This window comes from Chroicocephalus ridibundus, chromosome 8 (genome assembly GCF_963924245.1).
Source record: "Chroicocephalus ridibundus chromosome 8, bChrRid1.1, whole genome shotgun sequence".
Lineage (NCBI taxonomy): Eukaryota > Metazoa > Chordata > Aves > Charadriiformes > Laridae > Chroicocephalus > Chroicocephalus ridibundus.
In genome coordinates this window covers 18,057,202-18,084,675 of record NC_086291.1, presented here as the reverse complement: position 1 = coordinate 18,084,675, position 27,474 = coordinate 18,057,202, and the positions used below count along the sequence as shown (strand labels likewise).

At 38.8% G+C, this 27,474-nt stretch overlaps 1 protein-coding gene across 2 annotated transcripts; it reads right to left on the bottom strand.

Annotated features, from left to right (window-relative positions):
• Nucleotides 1–3,854: 3,854 nt before the first annotated feature.
• On the bottom strand, nt 3,855–26,033 carry LRRC8B (leucine rich repeat containing 8 VRAC subunit B). Of its 2 annotated transcripts, XM_063345120.1 has the most exons (6): nt 25,871–26,033; nt 16,731–16,848; nt 10,644–10,695; nt 9,177–9,276; nt 6,333–8,491; nt 3,855–5,286 (listed from the first exon to the last, which is right to left on the bottom strand). In XM_063345120.1, the coding sequence occupies exons 5-6, from the start codon at nt 8,463–8,465 to the stop codon at nt 5,014–5,016; spliced, it is 2,406 nt and encodes an 801-aa protein (XP_063201190.1). In that variant the 5' UTR covers nt 8,466–8,491; nt 9,177–9,276; nt 10,644–10,695; nt 16,731–16,848; nt 25,871–26,033; the 3' UTR covers nt 3,855–5,013. The 2 variants fall into 2 exon arrangements, with proteins under 2 accessions (XP_063201190.1, XP_063201189.1); XM_063345119.1 differs by lacking the exon at nt 16,731–16,848.
• Nucleotides 26,034–27,474: the final 1,441 nt, after the last annotated feature.

Here is a 27,474-nt window from a genome sequence, read left to right as displayed (position 1 = left end):
CATTGCCAGTGAGATTGCAGTGACTGGCATTTCTACGTAACTCCATTACAGTTTTCATCCTTGCACACTTTCCAAATACTAATCGTGTTAGTTGCTTTGCAAAGAGCGTTGGGTCTGCAATACCCAGATATGCAAGGATGAGGGAGGGGAAAGAAAAGAAAAGAAGTTTTATTCAGAGTTTTATAAGTAAGTTCTATAAATAGTAGCAGTAGATTTATAAAGAGCATTTTTTAAGAGGAAAAAAGCAACAGCAAGTAATAAATTCACCTGTTTAACAGCATGCCCACAAGCACTATAGACAAATACCTCACTGTGTTAAGCACCATGCTGTCATAACTGCCTGCTACCAAGTAACATTTCCCAATTGCCTTGCTGAGCTAAGTAGTTAAGTAGTAATAATGCTCTCTCAGACATCTCCCCCGTTACTTTGAGCAATTATTCCTTTCCTCTCTCTCTGCAGGTAGACCAATTTTCATCCTCCCTTCTCTATCTCTCCAAGTGTTAAATGCATATGGCTTGCATATCCATACCACCTGAAAGTCTTGTAGCCAGCTCCTGCCAAGCAGAGAGCACAATTGTACAAAACGATAGACTGTAAGCTATTAGAGGCCACAGAAAGAAAACAGTTATTCACATAAATGGAGAAACATAAGGAGGCAACAAGATAAAGATGTAACGGTTCATTTACTAAACACACTAGACTGGGTTAATGCCTAAACCCTTTCAGATGCCAGTCCAGCCCCTGAGTGGTTGCTACTGCCCCCTCTGCCACCTGTGCGTCCTGGCAATGAAAGACTGGGATAAACTCTTAATGTAACACCAGGGTGGGGACTTCTCCAGACACAGAATTCCTGAGATATTGCTGTATCCTACAAGCATACAGGACTGCAGTATCACTGCGTGCTTTTTCCTATCAACTAACTACAACTCCTCCTCTGTTGCCACAGCCTATGTTAGCCATCCATTCCATCACAACAGCAAGTAAACTGCACAGCCTCTGCATTCTCCCTGGGAAATGCATTACCAAGCTTCCACATTTGAGGGACTCGCCCACCCAGCAAGGCCAAATAAAGCATGATCAATTCCTGATCTCCAGGAATACCTAAAGTTCTGTAAAATTCTTGATATAAACAATCCATAGGAAGACATACGCTGCCTTCTGCTTTCAGGATTTGCAGCCATGTATTCCTAGTAGAATTCTTCAGTTGCTCCTATATTGTTCCCTATAATCCTGGCATTTATTGTGGTGGAAACGAAAAGAGGGGAAGAGTCACTTATTAGAAAGTGATTACAGAATGAACTTCAGGTCACATTCTTTAAGATGGGAAGTCTACATACCAAGGAAGTTTGTTAGCATGATGTAAATCTACTGGTTTAAAAAAAAAAAAAAATCATTAAAACTACAATAATTTGCCATGAAAACAAAATACGTGAATCTGTAGGGGCACAGAACAACAGCTTTAAGAAGAATCTTATGCCTTATTTTACTAACACTGCCACCTCATGACAGGTAAACCGCAAGTCATTTTTAATTAGTTATTTCATTTCATCTCCAAGAAGAGAGGGCCACAGTTCTGTAAAACTTCCTAGAAAAGTCCTTATTTTGAAAGATAAGAAGCTAGCACTGGAATACATAACATTACTTGCATGTTTGGTTTTTTTCCTTAACTTCAAAACACAGAGCCAAACCCAGGTTGCCACAAAAAGCCATCAGGTATCATCTCGCATTTCAAGAGAAATGAGATCTTTGAGCTAACACAATGAGCAATACTTGAAACACATTCATGATTTACCACAAGCAGTATTATGTTTGGCAGTTTAGCCGCATGACAGCTGTATGTGCCAAGCTGGGAAGCGAATCATTGCCTTCTCACTTCTTCCAGTACAATTCCAGGCTGCATTCGATATTCAACCAGCTCACAAAAATTCAAGTAGGAGACTTGGAAAAAGGTTCTGTAACAATGATTAAGATGGAAGCTTAGTTCTAATCAACACAGAAGTTTCTCTCCTAGCCCAGAACACAAGAACTGCTTTGATACAGAGCATAGTGTTCATTTCCCACCGCTGTTCATTATCTTCACGCTTTCCTGTGGAAGATATACCTGCTAGCACATAAGCACAGACAGCTGGAAACAGACTTCTGAGCTTTGCATTAAGTGCAACATCTCATATGGAAAACAAAGAACAGTTCATAGAATTGTAATGCAAAAAAAAAAATTTAATTTTTCAAAAAAATGGTCACGATATGGAAGGTCACAATACAAAGTTCTTAAACGCAATACAACACTGAAACAAGTTGAAAAGCCTTTTTTGATTGGAAGCAATTAATACAAAGAATAGATGCCAACAATACTTATTGTACAAAGTTTATGACACTGGATTCATATATTGATTCCCTGAAAATCCCCACATTTTGAAGAAATATTGAATATTAAGGTCATGGCTGAAGTGAATTCAAGAAATTCAGAGTTATATTTGTCTCCACCCTCAATTCTAAGCACTAGGATTGTGTTTCATGGTATAAAATAGATAGCAAAGGCACACTGTGGTTTGAAAACAAGGCTAGACATGCTAGCCTTTAAACTTTCTGGCTTTTGTCTGGGTGTTTTATGAACATTCAGATATACAGTGAAAAAATCCAACCCTCTTGAGGGGGTGCAGAATGAAAAAAATATTAAAGCCTGAAAAAAATTTTACCTATAAAACATATTTATATTCTTATGCATTTCTTAGTGTTTCCCCAACTCATTTGAGGTTACACATTTTAGAAATGAAGTACCTTTCTCCAAGTTATTTCTGTTATTTCACTCTGACAGAACTAGCATAAAAATGCCCATTAAAGACCATTGTTTGCCTCCATCAGTTTTGTTGATTATGGAAAAGGACAGATGCACTGCTAAAAAGTTGAAGTTATTGGCCAAGCCAGCTACTTGCTTATTTAACTTTTTCAATACAGCTTTCCAATTTAGAAAAAAGCTTTAAAGAAAATGCTCGCTTAATCTTTTAAAAATTACTAGACTGCAAGTCTTGCATGTCAAATTCTGGCATGAAGTGTTCTTCAATGTTAAGTTATAAAGCCCTGACACAGACCTATTGCAATTATTAACAAAACTCTTGCCACAGGGGTGCAAAGCAATGTACTCTGGTTTAACCACAGCTAGCTCTGTTTGTGAACCATGTCAATTCCTACGGAACTATTATACAACTCAAAATTAGTTGAAAGTAGAGATTGTAAGAGCTATATACGGACACTATGAAAGACTGTTCCAGCAGCACCGGTCTGCACATAAACACAACTAACAAATTTACACTAAACATTTCTAGAACTACATAAAAAGTAATAGTTATACCACATCTTGGTTCCCTGAGAAGAAAAGTGCTCTAACTACAGAGGTCTTTGGAATGTCATCAGTACAGTGAAAAAAGATGCACCTCTTGCACGGCTACTGCAGAGATATCTCCTACTTCCATCTTGATCAGACTTGGTTTTGGCATTTTCATTCAAAACAAACCTTACTCTCCACAAGAGTGGCACTGGAACAGGAGCAAGAGATGACTAGAAGTAGTCTAGCATTAAAATCTGGTTCATCTGTGATGATTTGTTATTACACATTGGAACGTATAGTTAGCACACTTGATGAACAAAAAGTCATTAAGAGCACAGTTTACCTCATCTATTTAACCCATAATTAAGATTGGGTTTGAAAACTTTAATATAATACAAAAATTTTTCAAATATGTTTTGGAAAGGATGCTTTTTTATCCCAGGGGTACAACTTACATTTTTAGTGAACATGATAATCATCATGAGAGTTAAGACTTCAAATACAATAAAACAGCGCACAGCAGAAGAATGAAGCCAGAAACCATTTTATTTCCATCCAGTTTTGCAAGTATTAAGGATGGCATAAGAGCTCATTCCACCACTATAAAATTATTACATCCCTAGAAGAGGCAAAGCTTATAATGTTTCCTGTTTCTTTCCCTCCCAAGTGCTTACAAACTGTGTGATTATTTGGTTTGTTTTAATTGTGTCTTTCTGTCCCTATCTAATACAAACCTCCTTCATCCTCTCCCCAGCCATCAAAATACAGTAACTGGGTGTGGAGAAGAAGCACTGAGGCAGTCAGTAATGAGAAGTTATAAAAATGTTAAACAGCCACATACACTACACTAACACCCGGGATGCTCACAACATACAGAAGACAACTTTGCAACAATATCATGTTCCGTTGGCCATTGTTACCTATGAAGATCGGTACTGTAAGATTTATTGTTTAGTACATGCACACAACAGTTACTCCAGATTCTTCTGATTCCTCCCAACTTCTAGACAGCAATTCATTTTGTATTTACTATTTTTAAGGTAAAATACTAAAACTGGTTTCAGGTATTATTGTCCAGCTGGTTTTAATAGCAAGATTCAAATGGCATCTTCCAAAAATTAGAGAATTAATGCTCAGTATTTCTCAAAAGCTTTAAAAATTAAGGTATCTTGAAAAATTACTTTCAGTATACCCCATGCAATTGAACTGCTCAATAGTTTAAATTCTGAATTTAATATACTCCAAGTTAGTGAAGAGTTCATATTTAGAAACTAATTCCAGACGGTTCTTAGATCTTATACGACAGGAGATGAAACTTTTTAAAATCATAACTATCAACAGAAAAAATTCCCATAGGAAAAAAGTATATACACTCTCACTATAGCAAGGCAATCAACTCTTCCATTTCAATACTATCATAAACATTTAACCGAATTAACCGGTAGAACCCAACCAACAATTGGTATTTCAGATTTTTCAATCATATGATTACCTCTTAAAGGCTGATCTTTTATTCAAATCAAAATAAATTTTTCTTTTCCAACACAATCCAGTTCAATGCATTTAAGTTTAAGACTGATTTGTAAACGGTTATCTCTCCCTCACTTCTCTACACCTATACAGATCTTTAGAGAGATATTAAGCAAAAGGCTTGTAAAACGCAGTGATGCAGAGTTTCATTTTAAACTTAGCACTTATCTGAGCACGTCTGCAAACGCTCTCTTACGCGAGGTGGAAGTGTTTTTAACAACCTTTCTTCTACGATTAGACTATTCCGCTTTAGGAACTGACATTCTTCCAGTTCAGCAGGAAGTGATTCAAGATAGTTTCCAATGAGCTCTAATTGAACAAGATTCAGTAGCTGACCCACACAAGGGGATAAATTCATTAGACTGTTATTTCCCAGAAGAAGAAATTGCAGCTTTTTGCACTGAAATAATCCATCAGGCAGCATTTCAATCTAGAAAAAGGAAAGAAAAGAACAAAAATTATGTACATTAGAACTTGTTAGCCTACATGCAGCTGCATGTTTTGACATCTCCCGGTTTTATTTTAGGATAAAAAAACCCCAACCTCTTAATTTATGGAAGGATAAGGAAAGGGAAAATGTAATGCTTCTATCATTATGCAAAAAAGTGCTTGAGAACACCACAATGGTTTTATATACTTGTTTTGTTGTGAAGATGCTCAGCTACTGGCAGAAGTCAAGACATAAGCGTGGTGGGGGGAGCGTATACATGCATGCATGCGCAGAAGTGCGTACAAATGTGTGCATGTGCAGGTGGCAGGGGAGATAAATAGGCTACTGTCTCCTAAGAATCACTTAATGAAAAAAAAACACAGATTGTGTGGAGAGACGTTAGAGTTCCTGTGTTGTGAAACCTGTACAAACAGTTTTCTGTGCAGTACAGTAGCCCTGGTCCACGCTACTGACATGTAACATCCAAAACCAGCATCACCAGTGAAAACAATTATAAACCCCAAAAGATGTCTTAAGTCACAAGCCTGGACCCCACGGTAACAAGCCAGACAGTTTAGCATGGCTAACGAGGTTACCAGCTATAATTATTTCCCTCTTCCCAATCAGACAGCTGAGCTGCTCATCAGCTAGCTGTTGATTCACTACAGCTTTCAGTCTGTCATTTTAATGCAAAAATTTAACACTGTTCACTTCCATTAAAATATTACATAGGATAGACAGCTGCAGGGAAAGAGAAGCTACATTTCTGCAGCCATTCTAAGCTATACTATCTCTGGATCAGAGCCCTTATGCTGCTACAGACCAGCATAGTACTTACTCTCTATTATGCAAGTTTTGATGACACCAAAGTTTTAGTAATTAAACAAGCACCATCCCTTTTTTCAGCTTGATTGGGTTTACTTTAATCATGAACACCACAAAAGCATTTTGAACCAGAGGCTGTTCCAGAAAAAATGGCAGATTAAGTCAATATTTGATTATGATTATTATTATTATTTTAAGTAGTAATTCAAACTTCTACTTACATGGTTTTTTGTCAAAGCCAAGTACTGCAGATTGGTGAGGTAACCGATTTCTTCAGGGATGGAGGTTAGCTTATTGTAGCTAAGATCCAAATAATGTAATTTTTTACAAAGAAATAGCTGCAATGGAACATTTTTAATATTATTATAATTTAGATACAATTGTTCCAGATTTGATAACGCACCAATCTGCACTGGGACATATGAAATACTGTTGTGCCACAATTTTAAGCAAGAAAGGTTCTTAAGATGTTGAAAACTAATTATTTCTTCCACTGTTCTGAGATTATTTTCTTTTAAGTCGATTTCATGCAAATTGTTTAGGGTAAAAATGGAATGGGGAATGCGCTCTAAATCACAGCAGATTAATTCCAAGGTTCTCAGGTTTACCAGCTTCTTCAGGTTATTTAGCACTATCAGTTTATTTCCCTCATTGTTGATAGACAAGTGTTGTAAAGAAGGCAGATCTGTAACCACTTGAGGTATACGGGAGAGGTTGTTTTTTAAGCAAATTGATCTCAGATTTTTTAGCCCCTGAAAGCTTTCATTGTATATGGAGTTGTGATGATCTAGCATGAAATATCCTGTTAAGCACAATTCTTGTAGGTTTTTTAGATGAAAGACCCAAAATGGAATTCTTCCCATCTCACTAGATTTCAGGCGCAATGTTTTCAGATTTTCTTCTAAAAAGCTGACTGCTGGATAATCCATAGTTACTGATGAATGATAAACATTGAGTTCTTTGAGATTGATTAGCTGGGTCACAGCTGAAGGAAGTTTGGCTTCAGGAATAAGTTCCAGGCTTAGGACTTCTATTTCTGTTAGTTCAAAAACACTGTCCGGAAGACCACTTAACATGAAAAGGTGAAGTTCAATCTTGTCTTGGGAATTTCTTACTAGTTTATTTTTCAGTTTTTCCACTGACCATTCGTTGTTAAGATTTATCTGTTTCAGTTTGTTTTCACTCAAATCAGATAGGAATATTGAGAATCGTTGGGAATAAAGAGGATCATACTGATCTGCCAAGTGGAGAATAAACGCAAAGTCATTCTTTACATCAGGTATATCACTGTAATTACTTTTCTCTCTCAACTTCTCAAAAGAATATTGCTTAAGTGAACTTCTTAACATCCACCACAAACTGTAAGTACAAGTTAAGCCATAGAAGATCACTAAAACAACATAAAAAGAAGCCAAAACTTTAAAAATTTCTGCTAGCGAATAAACACACTGGTACCTTTTGTAGCCCGTAAAGGCTTGAACATTAACTACACAATCAATTTCAAGTGTAATAAATGATAAATAGTAGGGGACATAAGTTATTATTATTACAAATACAATGACTTTCACTATAATCTGTTTCATGTACACTGTGTATATGACATCCTTCTCTTCCACATGTACTCTGAATTTCTTCACTTTTTCAAATATAGCTTTAGCTTGTTCCCCTTCTTTTTTGTCAAGAACACTTGAAGAATTTTCTCTTCCAGTTGTTTCCAAGCCAGGTTGCGAGTATGGTAGGGACTGCCTGCTGGCCCCTATATCTACTGAACTCCCAGGTGATGAAATCACTGCTTTTGATTTGGCTATTGGCAACTTCCTCACAGACTGCTCGGCAACTGTTTCTGAGAGGGCACGCGTTGTCCATGGAGAATCAAAACACTTCTGAAGAATGGCTACAAAGTGCTCAAGCCTGGAACTTGTACTAGGATAGTAAAGCCAGAAATTACTGCAAGCTGCAAAAATAAAGGTATGCAGAAGCACTAGGTATGGAAAAAATTTGGCAAACCAGTGAAGCTGTCTCTCATAACATACTGCATCAATATAGGAATACTGCTGCCGATGGAGATCATTCTGGATTTTAAGCGGGATGATTATCTGTGCTGTGGAGCTAGCCGACATGTTAAGGTTGGCTTTAACTAAATCCCAAGGCACGGCACAATGATTGTCAAATTCTAGCTTGCAAGGAAGACAACACAATACTCTGGTTTGAGTAAGCTGGAGGGCCCCAGCGAGCACAGCAACTAGCAGCATTATCATGGTGAGGTAATACCAGAAGACATCCCACCATGGTTTTAGGATGTGGTATGATGACTGGGCATCTGCTAAGAGTTTGAGTTCTGTTAGCGTGATCATGACTTTCACCTGTGAGAGAACAGCAGCTGGTAGAGGAAAAAAGAAAAGACATCCTTAGAGAATTGTTACAAACAATTTATCTCACCGTTAAACACTTTAAGCTTATTACTATTTTCACAGTTTTAGATGTGTAACATTTGGCCTAGCATCCAGAGCATAGAAGAAGGATCCAAGAACTCCTGGCACCTAACTCTAAGCATCATATTTATTTTAAGCAAAGTTACTTGGGATATAAAAATTTAAATGAAGAGCGAAACTAGCATCACAGATCAGGAGACCGTATATTTTGACCAAACATTTGGGTACTGTTCAAGTAGAAGCAACAAGCAGGTATAGGTTAAAGACACGTGTGATATTACTAGCAGTCCTTCACCACTGTCCTAAACTTGCATAGCAAAAGTGATTTCTTGTGTATGAAGAATTACAAGAATCAGAGCGCTATATTAACATGATGTGTCCTGTAATTTAGTATTTTCTACTAGATTAAATCATTCTACCCAATTAAAGAGTAAAGAATACACAAAAATTCTCAAAAGAGCAGTTTTGCATTACATATTCCTATATATAATTTCCCATGTTCTCCCATCAAGAGAATTAAGCTTACTGACAGAATGCAAATGAAGAAAACATAACTTGTTATAGTCCAATATTGTCATATATATAAAAGTAGCATGCTTAACCCCCAGCAGCACAGGTTTGATTCATACTTACTTTACTAATTAAAGAGAGTAAAATTCACAGCACTGCTCAGTCAGGAGGTCTACACCTTTTAAAATTCCTTGGACATGCCATCTTTACATCTGTCTTCATTCTGGATGGAAAAAACATTGAATATACTTTATTTTTAATGGCTTCACCTAAATAAAGAGCAAACATTTCAGCTTTCACTAGAACTGCTGCCTTATTAGGGACATCAGAATCCATTAATCTTTGCATTGCTACAGCTACATGAAATGGAACACAACATACTCAGACACAATCATGTAGAATATGAAGTCAAAGTTTTGCACAGTCACATCAACACAAAAACCAGGAAACACCTAACAGCTAGCCCTGTTTCAACTGGGAAGTAATGACTTTTTTTGCCAAATAACTATGTGAAAATAAAATATGCAACATGCAAGACTTCAAGAAGTAGAATTCAATCATAAATTTGATATACCAAAGTTTAGCAGAAATTCAAGTTTCTCAAAAACAGAAGCCCATAATTTGCATCCTGAAAAAAATAATCAATGAACTATCCAGTGTCCGTGGCAATACCACAGACACTACCAGCTTTAGAGAAAACTTACTGTAAAGTTTAAGCAGTACAGATACGAAGCAACAGGAATGTTCTGTACTTTTCTTATTCACAGAATCATTTAGGTTGGAAAAGACCTTCAAGATCATTAAGTCCAACTGTTAACCTAGCACTGCCGAGTCCACCACTAAATGATGTTCCTAAGCACCACATCTACACATCTTTTAAATACCTCCAGGGATGGTGACTCAACCACTTCCCTGGGCAGCCTGTTCCAATGCTTGACAGCCTTTTCAGTGAAGAAACTTTTCCTAATATCCAATCTAAACCTCCCCTGGTGCAACTTGGGGTTGTTTCCTCAGATCCTATCGCCTGTTACTTGGGAGAAGAGACTGACCCTCACCTCACTACAACCTCCTTTCAGGTAGTTCTAAGAGAGTGGTAAGGTCTCCCCTCAGGCTCCTTTTCTCCAGGCTAAACAACCCCAGTTCCCTCAGCTGCTCCTCACAAGATTTGTGTTCTAGACCCCTCACCAGCTTTGTTGCCCTTCTCCGGACTCGCTCCAGAATCTCAATGTCTTTCCTGTAGTGAGGGGTCCAAAACTGAACACAGTATTTGAGGCGGGGCCTTACCGGTGCTGAGTACAGGAGGACAATCAATTCCCTAGTCCTGCTAGCCACACTATTTCTGATACAAGCCAGGATGCTACTGGCCTTCTTGGCCACCTGGGCCCACTGCTGGCTCATATTCATAATATATCGGTACTGGACGTTTCAATTCCAAGCAGAGCTGACAAGGTGTTACAAAGAGACAAAGAACAGCTGAACTAAGGCAAAACCTTATTCTTACTCCACATTCACATTTGAAGGAAGAATGGCTGAAAATGTTAACCTTTTTTGCATTGACAAGGCTACTTTTAATAGAATGTATAAACTTACCAGGCCCACTCAAGGGAAAGCAGCTGTAGGACAGGATGGTTACAAAACACTCCTGGAGAGAAAATAAATTGTCCATCAGATCATGAAATATTTGAACTCCAATAACTGTGAGTATAAGAACAACAGCTCATTACTCTTTCTGCAGCAGTGTTTTAAAGGTTCAACATTTAATGAGAAAAAGATCTAACTAGAGATCTAGTTAGAATAATTTAAGATGCCACTCCCATCAAATTATTTACTTGGTCACCATCTAAAAGTTGCTTTTCCTAAAGTAGAGATAAGGTAATGACCCTTATTATTGTCCCCTCTCCAAGCACTGAAAGCCATTTAAGCTCAACAGCTTTTGCATTTAAGTAAAATTACTAGTCCTGCAGCTGAGATGCTCTAACCACAGCTAAGAAATAGCAATTTCTTCAATCCTTCCAGCTCAACTTGCAAAAAACACATCTGTAAATACCTTTAAAATGAGTTCTTTTGGTTTAATTCTTTGAGGTGTGAATATAAAAGTAAAGTACAAAAGGGTACTAAATCCATTCAAACTAAAGCTTTCATTCTGCAAAGAATACCTGGATCGTGTCTCGACTCAAGCCAAACATGCTTGATTTGAACGTAGACAGAAAAATCAAAAGTATTTTTTTCATTTCTGATCTAGAATTAAACCCAGTCAATTCTTCTTACTTGAACTTTGTTACAGAAATGAAAGACTTGAGACCCTGGTTAAAGTTGTAAAGAACTTGCTAAGAGATAAATATGTTGAATGATTCAACAAAGTAAGACCAAAAGGTAAAAATAATATATTTTTAACAAAGAAAAACATTTGAAAAGTCAAAGCGATCACTGAACTGGCTGAGAGTTTAAAATAGTGTGAAAAGGCCAATTAGCATGAGGATGGAAGAAATCCTTTTATGACAAACATCATCAGGGAGTTAGGCAGATATTAACATTTTAAGAAGATGCTTTATATAACTAAATGCTTATTAGAGAAAGTTACAAGTAACATAATTTAATAACGCACATACGTACTTTGCACTTTTATATAAAGAACACTCGGCGGGTAACAGACCTATTTGGGGGAATAAGCAAGGCTCTTGTTGGGTATAAGGGACAGAATTCAGAGTACAATAAAACAGTTAACAGTGTTTGATAAAGTATTTTCTCTAAGTCACTTAAAGAAAAACAGAAAATGGAACGCAAGCCAATTCTATTAAAAAAATATCGGTACACTTGAGAATATGCATAACCGAATACACCTTCTTCAAGCAATGCCACAATGCTCAAACATTATACAGGTTGAGAACTCAAAGTGAGACTCACCCATGTAATCTTGTAAGGTCTGTTTCTATAAAACGCTTTCTCACCTCGCTGCCTTGAAGTGGAAAGTTGTTAGTTGCTACTACATATTTCAGGAAAAAAAGGCTACATTCTTGCTCTGGTTTTAGAACACTTTCTAGCAGAAAGTGAGCGTCGCAATATTAAGTATTTAAATACTTGAACTCTGGTCTTGCTAATGACTACTTTTTGAAACCTGCCAATGAAGTATGCATATTTGTTACAATTCTATGTATATGAAATAAAGCTTCCTATTAGAGAAGTACACAGTACATACAAGTGTAATATAAACATGTGAATTATTAATGATCATTTTGCTAAAGACAGTTTTCTTTCAAATCCTATCTGTACACCAAGAGTGACTAATCAAATGGAATAATGCTGAACTGTAATGGGTTTGATAAATTTCATCTCCAGCAGCTTTCAACCCATATCAAAGCCATAAAAGCTTTTCAAAGTGGCCTAATTTAATTGGCAATCTTTCTTAGAAGATGAGACAGAAGTTTAGCCCCAGGCTAAATGATGACTTCAGGAGAGTTACCCCAGAGCAGTACTGGGACGCAGGCCAGAAAAATAAAGTAATAAAGATCACTAACATCTAGGCAATTTTTAGTTACTTCAAGACTTATAAATCTGATCAATAGAAACATATCCAGAATACGAATAAAAGCCTATCATTTTGAAAAATATCATCTATAAGCATCAGATATCCTGCCTCACCCTCCCCTGCTGCCAAAAGGTTACTTAACATTGTATTACTGTGTCATTTGGTCACTGCTCACATAATTTTAGGCACATTTAGTAGGGGATGGCTCTGCAGCAAGATAAGTGCCTGATTGTCCTCCCCAAAGGATAATGGGCTACAAAAAGCCCGTACCTGACAGGAGGCTTTGTTTTATTTTTAAGGCTGCACTGTTTTTGTTGATTAAGTATTCACCTAGTGTTTCTGGCACACTAAGTTAATCAAAATAGATTTATACAGCTAAAGCACACCTGACAGGTATTCCAGTGGCCCCTCTATCTTGCCTTTTTCCCCTCTGCCTCAGAGAAATGCAGCCATCAAGTTTTCAGCCAATCTTTTTAGGGTCATGATGTTATCCCAACAACACGATGCGCTTCTTAACTGAGATAGGGAGATGCTGACATACAAAGTAAATGTGTCTGTTTTACCAATTTTCTATCAAAAGTGATTCCTGAACTACAGTACCAACTTAGCTTCTAGCTAGTGTACCACTTTTTCTCTCTCACCTGAAATACATCCTTCCTGGCTAAAACTTCCCCTGCTATTAGCATACTACTATTTCCTTTTCCAAGTGTTCCCTAAACAACAAAAAACTGGGTACTGCAAGAGTTCCCAGGGAAGCCCGACTTCATAAAGAATGATACTGCCATACATACTCTTAACAGATGTATTCAGATGACCACCTCTGCCTTTTTTTAAGCCTCCTGTTAATAAGTAATAGGCTACTCAATTCAAGCACTACATTTGATGTGTGGTCTTTCCGAATCTGTACTTTGACCACTTGTGTGCACATGTAGCAGATTCAGTTACAGGATCTTTTCAGTGGGGTTTGTATTTTTGGATCTGTTCCACTGAATGCAGAACAACATGCAAACAAGATTAGAGAAAGCTTCTTTCCAGTTCCTTCTGAAGAAGGTCACAGGTGATAATTAAACACGTATAAGTGATTATCCTTTTGTGTTTAAAATAAACCCGAAGACATTCCCACACTCTACAATAACCAGCATATTCCTCAAGCACAGGATGTTCAAGACTACACTAACATTGTTCAAGTTTTCCATATGAACCTTTCAAACAATCAAAGACTGTAATTAAAACTACAGACAATCTCACCATCTGCATCTGGATTAACTAGATGCCTTGCCTTTCTTAAATACTCCTGCTCTCAACACAATACTGCTGAACATAAGACGTGGAACAGCAATAGCAAAGTCTTAGGCTGTTTAAGAAGCAATCCTTGCTCTCTGGAGAAGGCTGTTTACATAAAACTATGTAGCCCAATAGTTCCCGGTGTGTGTGTGTGTGGACTACTGTAAACATGTTTTTAGTTTAAAATGTAGTAAGTTAGGCTGCGCTGACATTTTCACTTTACATGGGTTACTTTTCCTCTACTACTGCTTCAGTGTTAACTGCATAGCAAATAAGCTGAAAAAGTCTTGCAAAATTAAGCAACTACTACCCAGCTCTACCACTACCATACCTTCAGCAAGCTGAGAAAGAGAGTACAACATAGTGAGTGTATTTTAAATAGTTTCCTCAGCTACCCAAAAGCTTGGGCATTCCAAGGTTGAACACAAAAGGCCTTACAGCACCTGAAAAAGAAACACCTTAAAGGCAGCTTCCCCTAAACTCAGAATATCTGTCTTTATTCTGTTACTTCCTTTCTCTTTAATGCAAGAAGAATACTTTATCTTGCAGTCTAATCTAAATGGAAAATAAGCTTTACTCCAATTTGATTTGCTTTACAAGCACAAGACTTACTCTTCAAATCTGGCTGTGCAGAATTAGATACACTACATTATGCATTTCCAACCTATGCCTGCAGCACTCCAGAAAAGACCATTGCCTTCCTTGAGACATATTAAAGTTAACTTCTCATTAAATGCCATCAATATGCAAGTATTAAGTCTTTTCTCTATTCAAGAAGACCAGTAAAGAATTAATCTTTGATAGAAAAATATGTCACTGGTCAAACACTCACTAGGGAGGAGATGGATCATCTTCAGACATTGTGATTCCACAGGCAGTTAGAATTACATACCTGTAGGCCACAGGATAACGAATCACATCAGCAAGGTCTGCAAAAGTCCATGAAGTTACTTGAGCCTAACTCTCAATAGTGGATGAGAGGGAGAAACCAAGTCAATTATTTTGAGGGTTGAAGTCTGTAATGAAGTTGTATTACAAGATATGAATTTAAAAGGTTGTTAAATGTGCTTTTTGTTTAATACTAGTCCAGCCTGGAGAGCTATTTTAAATACAAATTCATATTCAGATATACATACTTTGACTGGTAATAGCCCCTTCCCCAGCCCTCTCCTCAAGTTCAAGGTGCTAAAGACTGTATTCTAGCTATAACAGGTCACAACCTATGCTCCTAGAAAGGCCTGTACTAGCAAGACAAATACTCAGTTTAAACCCAAGTTTAAGACCAAACAGACAGTAGGTGAGACAAGGAGTTTACACAAAAAAAACCCCACTGCAAAAGAAAAAGAAAAAAACCTGATAAGTAGGTACCTAGGAAACTTAGGAAACCTAGGTTTCTGAACAAGCATGTTTCTGAGTTAAACAGGCAAGCAATCTAATGGTAAAGAAACTAAAGTAAAATGAAAGGTAGACCAGATTTGTTTTGCATATAATTGCATCAACGCAACTGAGCTCTTTGAAAGAAAGCTGTCTACATTCTGAGCAAATACCACTTCATTCATAGTCAAGGGGCTTTCTAAGACCCCTACCAAACCAAGCAGAATCCAGACTCTGAATCAAACCTGAACATTTCTAGTAAGCAATAGTTTGTACAGCTTTAGTGTCCTAGCACTATTTTCAAATTGAGATGCATTTAAAAAAAAAAAAAAGAAAAAAAGAAGTTAAGGTTATATCAGGTGAAGACAGAAGTATGACAGAAGAAGGACTTTAACTACACAGACAAGTATTCCAGTGCTATGGTCTCCTCTTTCCTTGAGGACACATTAAGATAAAACTACAGCCAAGCTGTAGTAGCTTTGGCAGACCATAGATATATTTTCACCTTGTGCCTTCATCCCTTTAGTTCTTTTTAACTGCAAATATAAACTTAAGAGCGGTATTAGCATCTAAAATACTGATTACAATAAATATCAAAACAAGCATATGTTTAGAAGAGAGTACTTTGTATTGGTTATACAAAGAATCCAAAGAATAAGTTCACTTAGAGAAATTTTTTGTTTCACTCTAATATTTAACTAATAATTGAACTTATTTAATTTGTATTCTCAACAGAGACTCTAGCACTCTTTTTAGACAGATTTTTTTATTTGGTACATTAATTTACATTTCTTCAAATGGTTGTACATCTCACATATTCCTCCTTAAAAAGGAAAATATTAACAGAAAAAGGCTGCCAAAACTCCACATTGGTATTACCCACTAAAAAACTGCTCTGCTATCACGAGTCTGCTTGGCAATTCCTAAGGAAATATAGCAAAACCCATTAACAGAGTAATAAAAAAAACTAGAGAGTTCCATAAGACTTTTAAAAAAAATAAGAGCGTAAAACTGTCGTGGCACATTGAGGTGTTAGTGATCCCCTCTGGCTAGTTAACAAGCCCAGGCTTGTGCGGTGCAGATCTCTTGGCCACAGGATAAACTCAGGCAGCTCACAGCAGAGGAGTCTGCAGGCAGCTCCCACTTGGTACCAGTGATTATACCACCTGCACGTCCTTGTCTTTATCAAGAAGCGCAGCAAGCAGTTCTCCTGTGAACATCCTTCCTGGTTGACAGCAGAAGTGATGCAGAGAGTTGTTTTCTTATAAGAAAATTTTATATTAGCTCAAATGATCAAAATGAGGTAACCCGTTCTACAGGCAGGGTCTGCGTGGTGTGCTGCACAAGGATTGAAGGCTCATTTGGTGCTGCACACACAACTCGTGTTTCCAGCTTCTAAAGGGATGCAAGATTACCTATACTATTCTCTTTCTTTATATAGTGTCAAATCCAATAAAAAGCATTTTAAATGATACTGTACAGAGTTAGAGTACCTTTTTTTACTGAGATCATCATGGACTAGCACCTCTTGGTGCAAACCACAAACGACACAGTCTTCCAGAAGGTTGCTTCTGCTATTCTCATGAAGTAAAAACAGGGGCCAAAAAAAAACTGAAACAAAGAACAAGTCCCAAATATCTGTTAAGTGGCACCATACAGTCTGATCACATTCATTTTCAACACAAAGAGGTTACTATTTAAAGTGAAGCACTATCTTCTGCCAGCCTCCTTTCCCCCTTTTTTTTGGCCCTGTAACATTTCAAGTGAACAAAAACTTCACTATTGAATAAAAAGTAGGAGAGGGGCATGCATTCCTACTACTTCTGAAGTATCTATACACTTCTAAGAGCCCAAAGAACTGTATTTTTAAGCTCGGCATTAGACAGCCCATAATGAAGTACACAGTTTAATGCAACAGAAAAGAAAGTCAATTCATGTTAAGTCTCAAAAAGGGGACACAGTAACACAAGCAGAATCAGCACCCAAGCAAGAGACTTTTTCCTTTTTTTACAAATAAGTTTGAAGCCAAGTACATTCAAAGCATGTATCAGTTACCTCCTTGTAGGCAAACCTACCTTTTTTCATTAAATGTTAATGGATTTGTGAAATAGGATTGCAAGAGCACTGAGATACTAGACTGCATCACCCACAGCAATGTACTCAAATCATCAATATCACCCCAGAGTGGCTCAGCTATCACAGACACAAACATACAATCATGAACTTCATATATATTTAAAGAAACAAACAAGTCCAGTTACAAATCCATTAAGTTTTTTCCTTTCAAAAAATATAACACTCAAGTTATAGAAGTAAAAACTAAACAGAGCTTGCCAGACCAAGTAAGCGCATTTCTTTGATAAATAGTTTTCTAAACAAGCCGAGTGCAAGAGATTGAATCTAGGTTACAGAAAACAACTTCCAGAGTGACTCCATACTATATCAGCTAAGACAAAGTTGGTAATTTCACAAAAATTACAAGCAATTCACAGAAAAGGAGACAGGTCATAGGCCATGCCGAATAGAGAACAGGTAGACTAGATAAAAATAAGATTTAACACTTATGGGGACTGCAGCAATGGGAAAGTGTAAAAAAAATTAAATTGTGCAAACAATAGGCTTTTTCCTCTACCTTTTGAGTCAGTTGCTGGAAGCAACCAAAAAAAGAGGGGAAAACCCTACCTGGACTAATCCTTTGTACAAGGAATGCGCCACCGATGATGTAGCCCTAAGAGCAGCAAAGGCTGTCCTCCACTACTATCCGAGAAAATACTTGTAGCAGACAGGTGCACCATCCCTGCACAAATCTGATCTGGATGCCTGAAGAGCATTATCATCCCATTTAGAAAAAGCCAACAAACCCAAAATCAGAACTGTGAGACTAGCAATGCTCAGAGGGATGGTGCCTCTTAAGTAGGCTAAAGGAAGTGGGCTTTCTAACATAAGAAAAAGAGGAATGAGAATGTAGTGGGGGTGGAGAGGAAGGGATAAAACAGCATGGGAAATGCATCTGCCTTCTCAGGACGGAAGTACATAGCCCATCTGTGCTCAGCTAATACTTATTCAAACCAGCGTGGGAGGAGACAACTCTCTCCAGAGATGACTGCAGGCATGCCATGCTGTCAAACATTCCAGCCCAAAGGTGCCATGGAAGATATCACAGAAGTGGCGCAGATTACACTCTTAAATGGTACCTAAAAGAACAGGCCTCCTTTGGTGTTTCCCTGCCCCCCAACTAGCTTTTACAATCCATATGGCAATGCTGAACATAGAAATACTATACCAATACTACAAACAGTCCTTACTTCGAAGTCCCAAAGAAATCTTAGAACAAGTTTGGAGCATTAAGTATGAAAAGTCTCCTTGGTTCTTCATCCATTGTTTCGTAAGCAATGAAGATCACACGAAAAGCAATCTCAAAAGGTCTAGACTGGAACTGATATCTGTTGTATTCTGTACCTTTTATAGCTCTCCCAGAAACCATCTTACACAACAGCACATCGAGTCCTTCATCCCAGTACTAATGTAGCTAACACAGAGTCAGACACCTTCCAACTGCATGAAATTAGATTTTCAAGCTCACTTATAACGCCTTTTTATTCTCATAACCACATTCTTGGGTCTTTCTCATGCTGAGAAATACGAATACATAACCATAAGACAATGGTATCGGCTGCATCCCTCCAGCATTCTAAAGGAAGCCACAATGGTATCTATTTAATTCTGCATACCAAGATAAGTACTACAATAGAAAATTAATTTTTATCCCCTTAGTTTCCAGAAGCCAGGCAGATACTCATGATGTCCATCCATTGTGCTACTGTGCTCAGGACATCAGAAAATAAAGCAGAGGAAGATAACACTGGAGAATATTCACAGCTTAAATACTACAAAGTTTCCCTACTAGCAGATTCTTTAATTATAGTATAGTTTATTATCTACAGTCTTCAAGAGCAGTAAAAGTACAAAAAAGCCAGCAGTATAAAACAGTTATGATTATTTAACAAAAACCATCTTTCTCTGGGAAAAGGCCAGGAATTGCTCATACAGGCTCTTCCATTTTCAGTGTACTTTTCAATAAAGTTATAAATGGCAGAGACCCTTGAAATAACCAAGACAACTCCTGTAACCAGTGGAAACAAGTCTGAAATAAGAAAATACTCTCAGAAGGAGAAGCCTTGGAGTATGTCCGCACACCTGAACTAGCTCTGAATTAATTTCAAGTACCACCAGGAGTGCTGCTGTCACAGCAGAACATAGCGTGGACTACAAATCCTATTTAAGAAGTCAAGTAAGCATTTGGGTCAATTTTGTAGTCCACAGGGTATCATGCCGCTATAACTAAGCTATCAATATAATACGTTATATGGTAATGTAACACCTTAGGTACTAATGTATTAACTAAAACGTGTTCATATTCTGGTTTGATACTTCCAGATAAAGTTCCTATAAGGAATTCAACAGCACTGCATTTAGACAAAGATCAAAGGGGGCAACATTTTTCATACCATAGGAAGTCCTGCTAGTTTTGCACAGAGCAGAGTACTGAAATCTAGTGGTTTAGATATTCAGAACCTCTATTGTACATATTTTCCTAGCTCAAACACTGCTTTCCAATACAATAACCATATCCAACCCATTTAATAGGGATGCTTACCTCTGACAGCTGAATAGTTCTATACAAGTCATTTTATTTCTCTCTACCTCAAATTCCTCAGCCATAAAATCAAGGTAATATTTCTCCCATTCTTCATAAAGTATTTAAATGAGGAACATTATACAGTAATAACACTTCTTACTAAGTAATCATGGATGCTATTCTGGATTGTACTACAGGTTCTATTAGGTTCTGAGAGCTGGCAGCACACGTGCTATTACTTTTTCTAATAGCGGTCAGACAGTTATCACCTTTGCCTAATCTCAGAAATATGAATTTGCATTTATACTCCTTTTCTAGCTAGAATCGCTTTGATGTTTCTAAAATATGAACAGTTATTTGGTACCATAAGTTAAAATTCCAACATTTCACTTAAAAAGGAAACTGATATTTTTTCAGTATTTATAAACTGCCAAGACCAAACAGCATCCTATCAGGATAATAGATGTTGAGAACTAACAGAAACATCAAGTGAATATCAACAGAAACACAAATCAAAAATATATACCAAATACATTCTGTCTCTGCAACATAATTATTACCAGGTACAAATATAGCTACAAGATTTAAGAACAGCCAAAAAACTGTTTTGGTTTTAAGTTTTCCTGATGCTGCATAAGTTTCATGAAGAACTTACCAGAAAGGAATATTATTACTTCCACAGACCACAGAGAAGAATTTAACGACATCTAGGAAAATATAATTATCAGGGCAGCAATACAGAAACACATCTGATTTCATTCTATTAGTTCTGACATTGGAAAGCTGATTCAGATTTTGAGCAGTGGCTCGTATCTCTTCTCAGAAGCAGCAGCTTTTCATCTTGTTTAACAGGAAAGACAGTTATTCTTGAAAGCCAGCCTGACAAGTTAAAACACTTGATTCTAGATGTTCAGACTAAACATCCAAAATAAAATAATGAGAACAGGTAAGTTTCCAATTTACATCAGGCACTCTTTTTGTATCCAAACTCTCCTGAAACCCATCATGTTATTTTTTTAAAGAATCTCCCCACCCCAAAGGAAAAATTCATGAAACTCCGCAGCGAAATACAAACTCACTGGAAATGGAACAGGTTTAACTAATGCTCTGGCAGGGAGCGTGCTGTGCACACAATCACCTCAATCTCTTCAGTATCTTCCTGTTCATATTATTCTACATTATGTATTTATTAATTGGACAAAGCACCCAGCTACATCTTCTTTTAATAAAATTAAAGGACCAAAGGACAAATTTCACATTGTACATACTGTGTAATAGTCTACGTGCAAATTACATACTACTGCCTAAACCCAACTCTGCAGTTTGAGAACTGCCCATACGATCACAAGAAGTAAAAGCGCTGTTATGCTTACCAGAAGCATCTCCTAGAACAATGCTAAGTTTCAGAACCACGTACAAGTGATCAAACTTGAAAGCTACAGTAAACCTACAGTAATCCCACTTTTTTTCCTGAACAAACACAAAGTTAGCTTAGCACCTGTGTTCACGCTTTACACTTCCATCAAGCCGTGCAACGTACTCTTCTACTGGGCAAAATTTCCTTTTTGAGTAGGCTGTCTGAGGAGACCTAACAACTGGCAAGTTTTTTCAGATAGCAGCACTACAAGAAAAACACTTTTTGGTATGAAGCCAAGTTTAATAACTCCGAAAACAGTCAAGGTTTTATCACCACCTGAACCAATTAAGAACTTAGAAGTAGAACGAAAAAATCCAGCCCCATATTTGTAAGAAACCAAATAACAGTTTGAAGCAAAGCAGATGCTACTTTTAACAACTCCAGTTCAGTAAAGCATTTGAGTATTGACACATCCCATCTCACTTTAATTAAGCAATGTTTTGGTGTTTTCCTGATGTTGAGTCAGTGTCATTGCAAAGTTAGTATTTAAACAACATTAATGTTTAATAAAAAACGTTTACTTAGAAAACAGTTTTCCTGTACTGCAAAGGCACTGGCAAAGTAATAATAATTTTCACACTTTCATTGGCATGGGTTGGAAGTGATAGTTAATCTTGTTAATAATTTAAACACACCTAGAAACAGTGTTTCAGTTAAAACTTTTCAAATGCCCTCTCTTCTTCAAATATTTTGGATTACACAACAAATGCACATCAAGATTTTGCATGCATTCAGATGGAAAAATTAGTTTAAAGGATAAATATTTTAGCATTAGAGTCTAAATTTGCATTTCTTTAATTCCAGCTCAGTAATCTTTACATTTGCATGCAGATGAACTTAGCTACCAGAAAATACCTGAATAAATGTTTGACAACCTGAACTACTTACAGAATACCAATATTTTTCCCAGAAAACTAAAACAATAACATCCAGGAAATCAGGGGTTATATTTCCTGGGGTTTTAAGTGAGAGCTTTAAAATCAATGTCACTTTAATTAAGCCTGAGTAAACTACATGACCATAGTCTGTAGCTGCTGTGCCACAAAAATAAAACTTTGTTTCCATATTAAACTAAAACCACAACTCAAGCTAGTATCTCCCAAACAAACAAATCGTGTTTACAACAAGGTCTCAAGCCTACTAACAATTAGCAGCAACAAAACCAGACTGTGTTACTACCATAGTCTTTATCAGTATCACTGGATCCCTTACTGGCATTTTTAATCCCTTCAGTTTCTCACAGTCAACTAAATTCTCAGTTTCAGTATAAGAAATTGCATTTCAGTTTACAGTACCAGAACATACTGAAAAGTTGAGCACTTGATGAAAACGCACTCACATAATTTAATTCAGGGTGTGTGAAGACACTATTTTGAAACAGAACGGCACCAATGAGAATTGAGATGAAGATACTCCATTACGAGCTTTCTCCACAATTCCCTTCCGATTGCTGAAAGGCCTTAGAATCCTCTTGGGTGTACATTGGACAGGGGTGTGCCAGCATTATACCCCAAACTGCATTTCCAACAGCTTTCCTGAGAGCTGCATCATCTGCCTTCTTTCCAACGTACCACAACACTAGGAAGTATAGTCTTTCCGTATAAGGAAGTTTCAACCAGATAACTGGGGAAACTGTTTATAAGTATTATGAAACTTTGGTTCAATATTGAATTACAATTTGATTTCAACTAGCTAGAAATTAAATCCCCAACTAGTTCGTAGCACGCTAACAACTCTTGGGGTAAAGAATCACCAAACCCAAGCATAACTACGATAAACTGAAGCCCGCTTACCAAGTCTGGTAAAACTCTAATTGGAATGTATGGACAAGATAGTTCATACAAATAAGCAGTTTAGTTATTAATAACTTAAGATTCATAAGAAGCTTTCTGACATTCATGAGGCTGACTGCCCACATGGCAGTGGCAGGGTTAATAAAATTCAGGCCACAGCCTCTCAGCTACATTTACCAGCTACCACAAAGCACAGTTACAAGTTTGTGATGTGCGGTTCTGAACTCACTCCATACAGGGTACAAATATGTATTAGACAAGGTATACCATAGCTTGTCACCAGTTAAGAAGAATAAAGCATATAATTTACTAGTTAATTATTAGCAAAAACCCAACATATAATCTATACCACTTACACATTAAAATGACAGAATATTTAAATATGAGAGTATTAATTCCACTTTACATTCCTTGCCCTTCTGCATGGATACCCATGGTATCTGAGCCCAATATCTTCATAACCACAGCACAGATTTCTAACTTATCTTTAAAAAGAGTAACTGTAAGAGTAACTGGCAGCATAACACTATTTGCAAGGCAACAGCTGTTATAAGGATGCCTACAGAAAGGACAAATACAGCCCACGGGACAGTGCACAGAATACAGATAGCGTGAAACATTCAGTTAGGGAACAACAGAGACCAGTATAAACCACACCTTATCCCCTTAGTCACATAAAATATCCATTTCTAATCCCAGCTGAGTAAAGCTTTATGGCTTTAGCAGTAGGTATGGTAAGCTGAAGTAACATTATAGTGCCACAGTCTCTTTTGCTACCTGTAGCATGTCAGGCAAGGCAGGCACAGCAGCAGCTACAGGAACACAAGATTTCCCCTTCCACCCTCTCTTCAGAAACCCATTATAAAAATACTTCTTTGGCAGTGACATATTGCTCTACAAAGATCATTCTACAATGCTGAAATACTGATGGATGTTTCTTTAGCATTGTTGGTCCCTCCCTAAAATTTACTCAACATGCTTTCATCAATTTCAAAGAGAAGCTGTACTGGTATCTTGCAAGAAACAAAAGGCAATTTTCTTTTTCTCCCCATGAGAATCCTATTTTCCTGAAAAAGGAAAAAAATAAGAGTCAGACCAGCAACTCTCTTCTCTCAAGAGTGCAAGGGAACCGGCACGTTAATACTGCAAATTTCTAAAAGGTACATCAATTCTACTGAAGTTGAAACTCAGTTACGTTACGCTAACGTAAAATTCAGTAGAGCGTAAAAATATATGCTAATGCAAAACTCTGTGATAAACATTTTGTTATCTAGCTACAACAGAACGTTTAAAACACTGTGGAAAACTCTTAAGAAAACTTGTTCCCTTTCCTAACTATTGGTTCTTTACTACTGCCGTTCTCCCTTCTGCTCTCATTTCATGTCCCTTGCCCTTCTCAGCACCACAGATACTGAAGAAAAGCACTACTTAGGACAACTCTTCTGTTCCCCTTGCAGTCAGCTGAGTTACACAGAGTAAAGAAAACACACGCAACGTACACAGTAAATACATAATACATTCTATGAGTGATATACTATAAAATTTTGATACTTCAGTCTTGTAGGCTTTTTTTCCTCCCCTCTCCTTAAAAGTTTAAGAGCTCAAACAAGACAAATCAATAAGCCCTGATCTTTTGCCCTCTCTGCTAGCAAGGTACACAAGGAAGAATTCTGAGACAGCAGGAAATAATTGAGGCCTTACCTTATCACTTCAGCAAACAGATAAGGAAAGCTGAGAGTCAGCAAAACAGGTAGCTTTGATACTTGAAACTGCAAGTGACCACATAGTCCCTAGCTCATCCTAGCACTACTTGCAAGCTACTGTTTTAAAGGGCCACAATAGGTGCCAATTCAAACACAGTTTACCTGATCAGCGTAATTAGTGACAACCTTCATATAACATCACACGCTAGAGAAGTCTGCTTTAACCAGTCCTATAGAACTGGTTAATTGCAGTATTCATCACAGACAAATTCTTGATTGAAGCCAGGAAGCTGCCTCAGTTTCACCACAGAACAGCCTCACGTCACCAAAACACCTCGCTAGGATGCCAGAGAAAGCGACCGTGCAAGAAACCCCTCGCTACGAGAACGGTGCCTGGCTGGGGATGAGAAATGCGAGGGCAAGACCGAGGAGAGGAAGAGAACGACAAAGACGAGGAAAAGGGACGTTTCTTATTTCACACGCGATACTGCCAGGCCTCGGCAGCGGGTTTAACTCTTCTCTTCCTTTCGGAGAAGTTGGGACTTGGCACCCGCCCGCCGTTTGCTCCAGGGCAGGTGCTGCCGCCGCACATGGGCCGCTGCCGCCCGGCCGCGCCGGGAGCCCGGGGGAGAGGAAGGAAGCCTCAGGGCGACCTGTGGCGCCCCGGGTCACTTAAGGACACGTGTAAATATCGCTTACGCAAATCAGAAAACGGTTTTTTGGTTTTGATGTTGTTTTTTTTTTTTTTTTTCTTCCCAGCCCCACCCGCACGGGAGCGGGGCGGCCGACAGGCCCCGGGGGCCGATAGAGACTCCCTCCGGAGCCCCGTCCCTCCATCCCTCCCAGCCCCGGCCGGCCTACGGGGAGGCGGGCAGGTGAGCGGCGGGGCGCCGCCGAGGGAAGGGGCGACAGCCGCGCAGGCTCACCGGGCCACCGGGGGCCGGCAGGCCCCCACCTCTCCCGCCGCCGGCGGGGGCCCCCTCAGGCAGGCGGGAAAAAACGGGGGCCGCCCTCGGGAAAGCCCCGCTCCCTCCCCACGCCGCGGGGCACCTGTCAGCACCGTCCGCCCCTCCTCGCTTACCTGCCCACACCGCCTTCCTCCCCTGCCTAGGCCCGGCCTATGACCAGGCGCTCCGCCCGCCCGCAACGGCTCCCTCCGTCCGCTCCGGCGAACGGGCAGCGCGGCGCGAAGCACCGGCTCCAACCGGCACTTCTCGGATCCGCCCCGCCGTTGTCACGTTACCGGCGGGGCCAACCAATGGGGCGAAGCCGGCGGAACCGCTGACAGGCGGCGGGGCGGGGAGGGGGCCGGGCGCGGCGGGGCGCTTTTGTCCGCCGGAGGCGGACAAAAGCGCCCCGCCGCGCCCGGCCCCCTCCCCGCCCCGCCGGGGTCACCTGCGGCGGCACCTGAGGGTCCCTCCTCCTCCTCGCACTCTGCTATAATAACGATTATTGTTTGTCTCGTCACCGGTTTGGCAGGGAAAAGGGGTCAATTTTAATTGCTTCCCCCCCACCTTTCCATAAAACCCCCAACTCCTTTTCGTCACAGGTGTAGCAACCCCCCCCTCCCTTCATTGAAACAGCTCAGTGAGGAAATTTAGCAAAAATAACAATTTGCAAATTGTATTCATCTATCTGTTACTATAATCGTATTACATTTAGCTATTATTATTAGTTTCAACTTCAAAGAGCCACAAAAACATAATGTGCTTTTGTATGCACTTGTTTTGAAACACAAGCTGAAAGTGAAGCTAAATATACATAAAAGCGAAGCTTGCTTTTTAACCCAAACACATAGAAACATGTATATTGTAAAAAACAAAAAAAATGCATCTTTGTTTCCCAACTTTGCAGTCATATTGGTAGCATTGCAGAGAATGTATTTGTTTTAGGCCGACGGTTTCTACTTAGGGTGATGTACCCAGACAGCAACTGAACCTCAGAGAGGCCGCTGTGGCCATCACAAGGATGTGACACTGTGTCACAGGGATAGGGTGGCACTGTCTGCAGTCCCTGCTCTGCAGTGGCTGGTGAGGTTTGGCAGACAGCAGGCCTGCAGCCTGCCCAGGGGACCAATTCCCCTTTCTCTCATGACCTGCCACCGCCTTGGCCGGCCATATCTCCATTTCCATCATTGGGACAAATCTTCTGCCCTGTTCGGGTTTCCCTGAGGAATAATCACATCTGTTTTACCATATTGGAAGTATTTCCCCTTTCTGTGAGCAAAATAAGTAAAAGTACATCTTATTCTATAATTCTCCTTCCTACTAACTCAAAAATTAATAATCTGCCTCCAGGAACTGCCACATTTTCTTTTCGTCAGCAGTAGGCTAGGAAGACAAATTCATGTTTAATCAAATTATAAAGCCAAGAACTATTTGTGCTAAATGACAAAACCAAGCACTGTTTGTGCTAAAAATAAAAGTATTGAATTAAGTCAGAACTCTGAAGTTAATGGTCATAATGTTCATAATTGCTTGAGCAAAAGCTTGCAACCCAGCTTTCTAGGCTTGGTTCTTATTTACTCTGCTGCTGAGTAGCTCCTGGGGAAGCACAAGGGGAGCGCTTGACTCATCAATCACACCCCACAAATCTCCAGCCGACGATATCGGAGCAAAGGGAATATTTTGTCAACCGCCTACTCCAAAACAAGGCTGTTTTTAGCTGTGCAGCTCCTGACTGTAC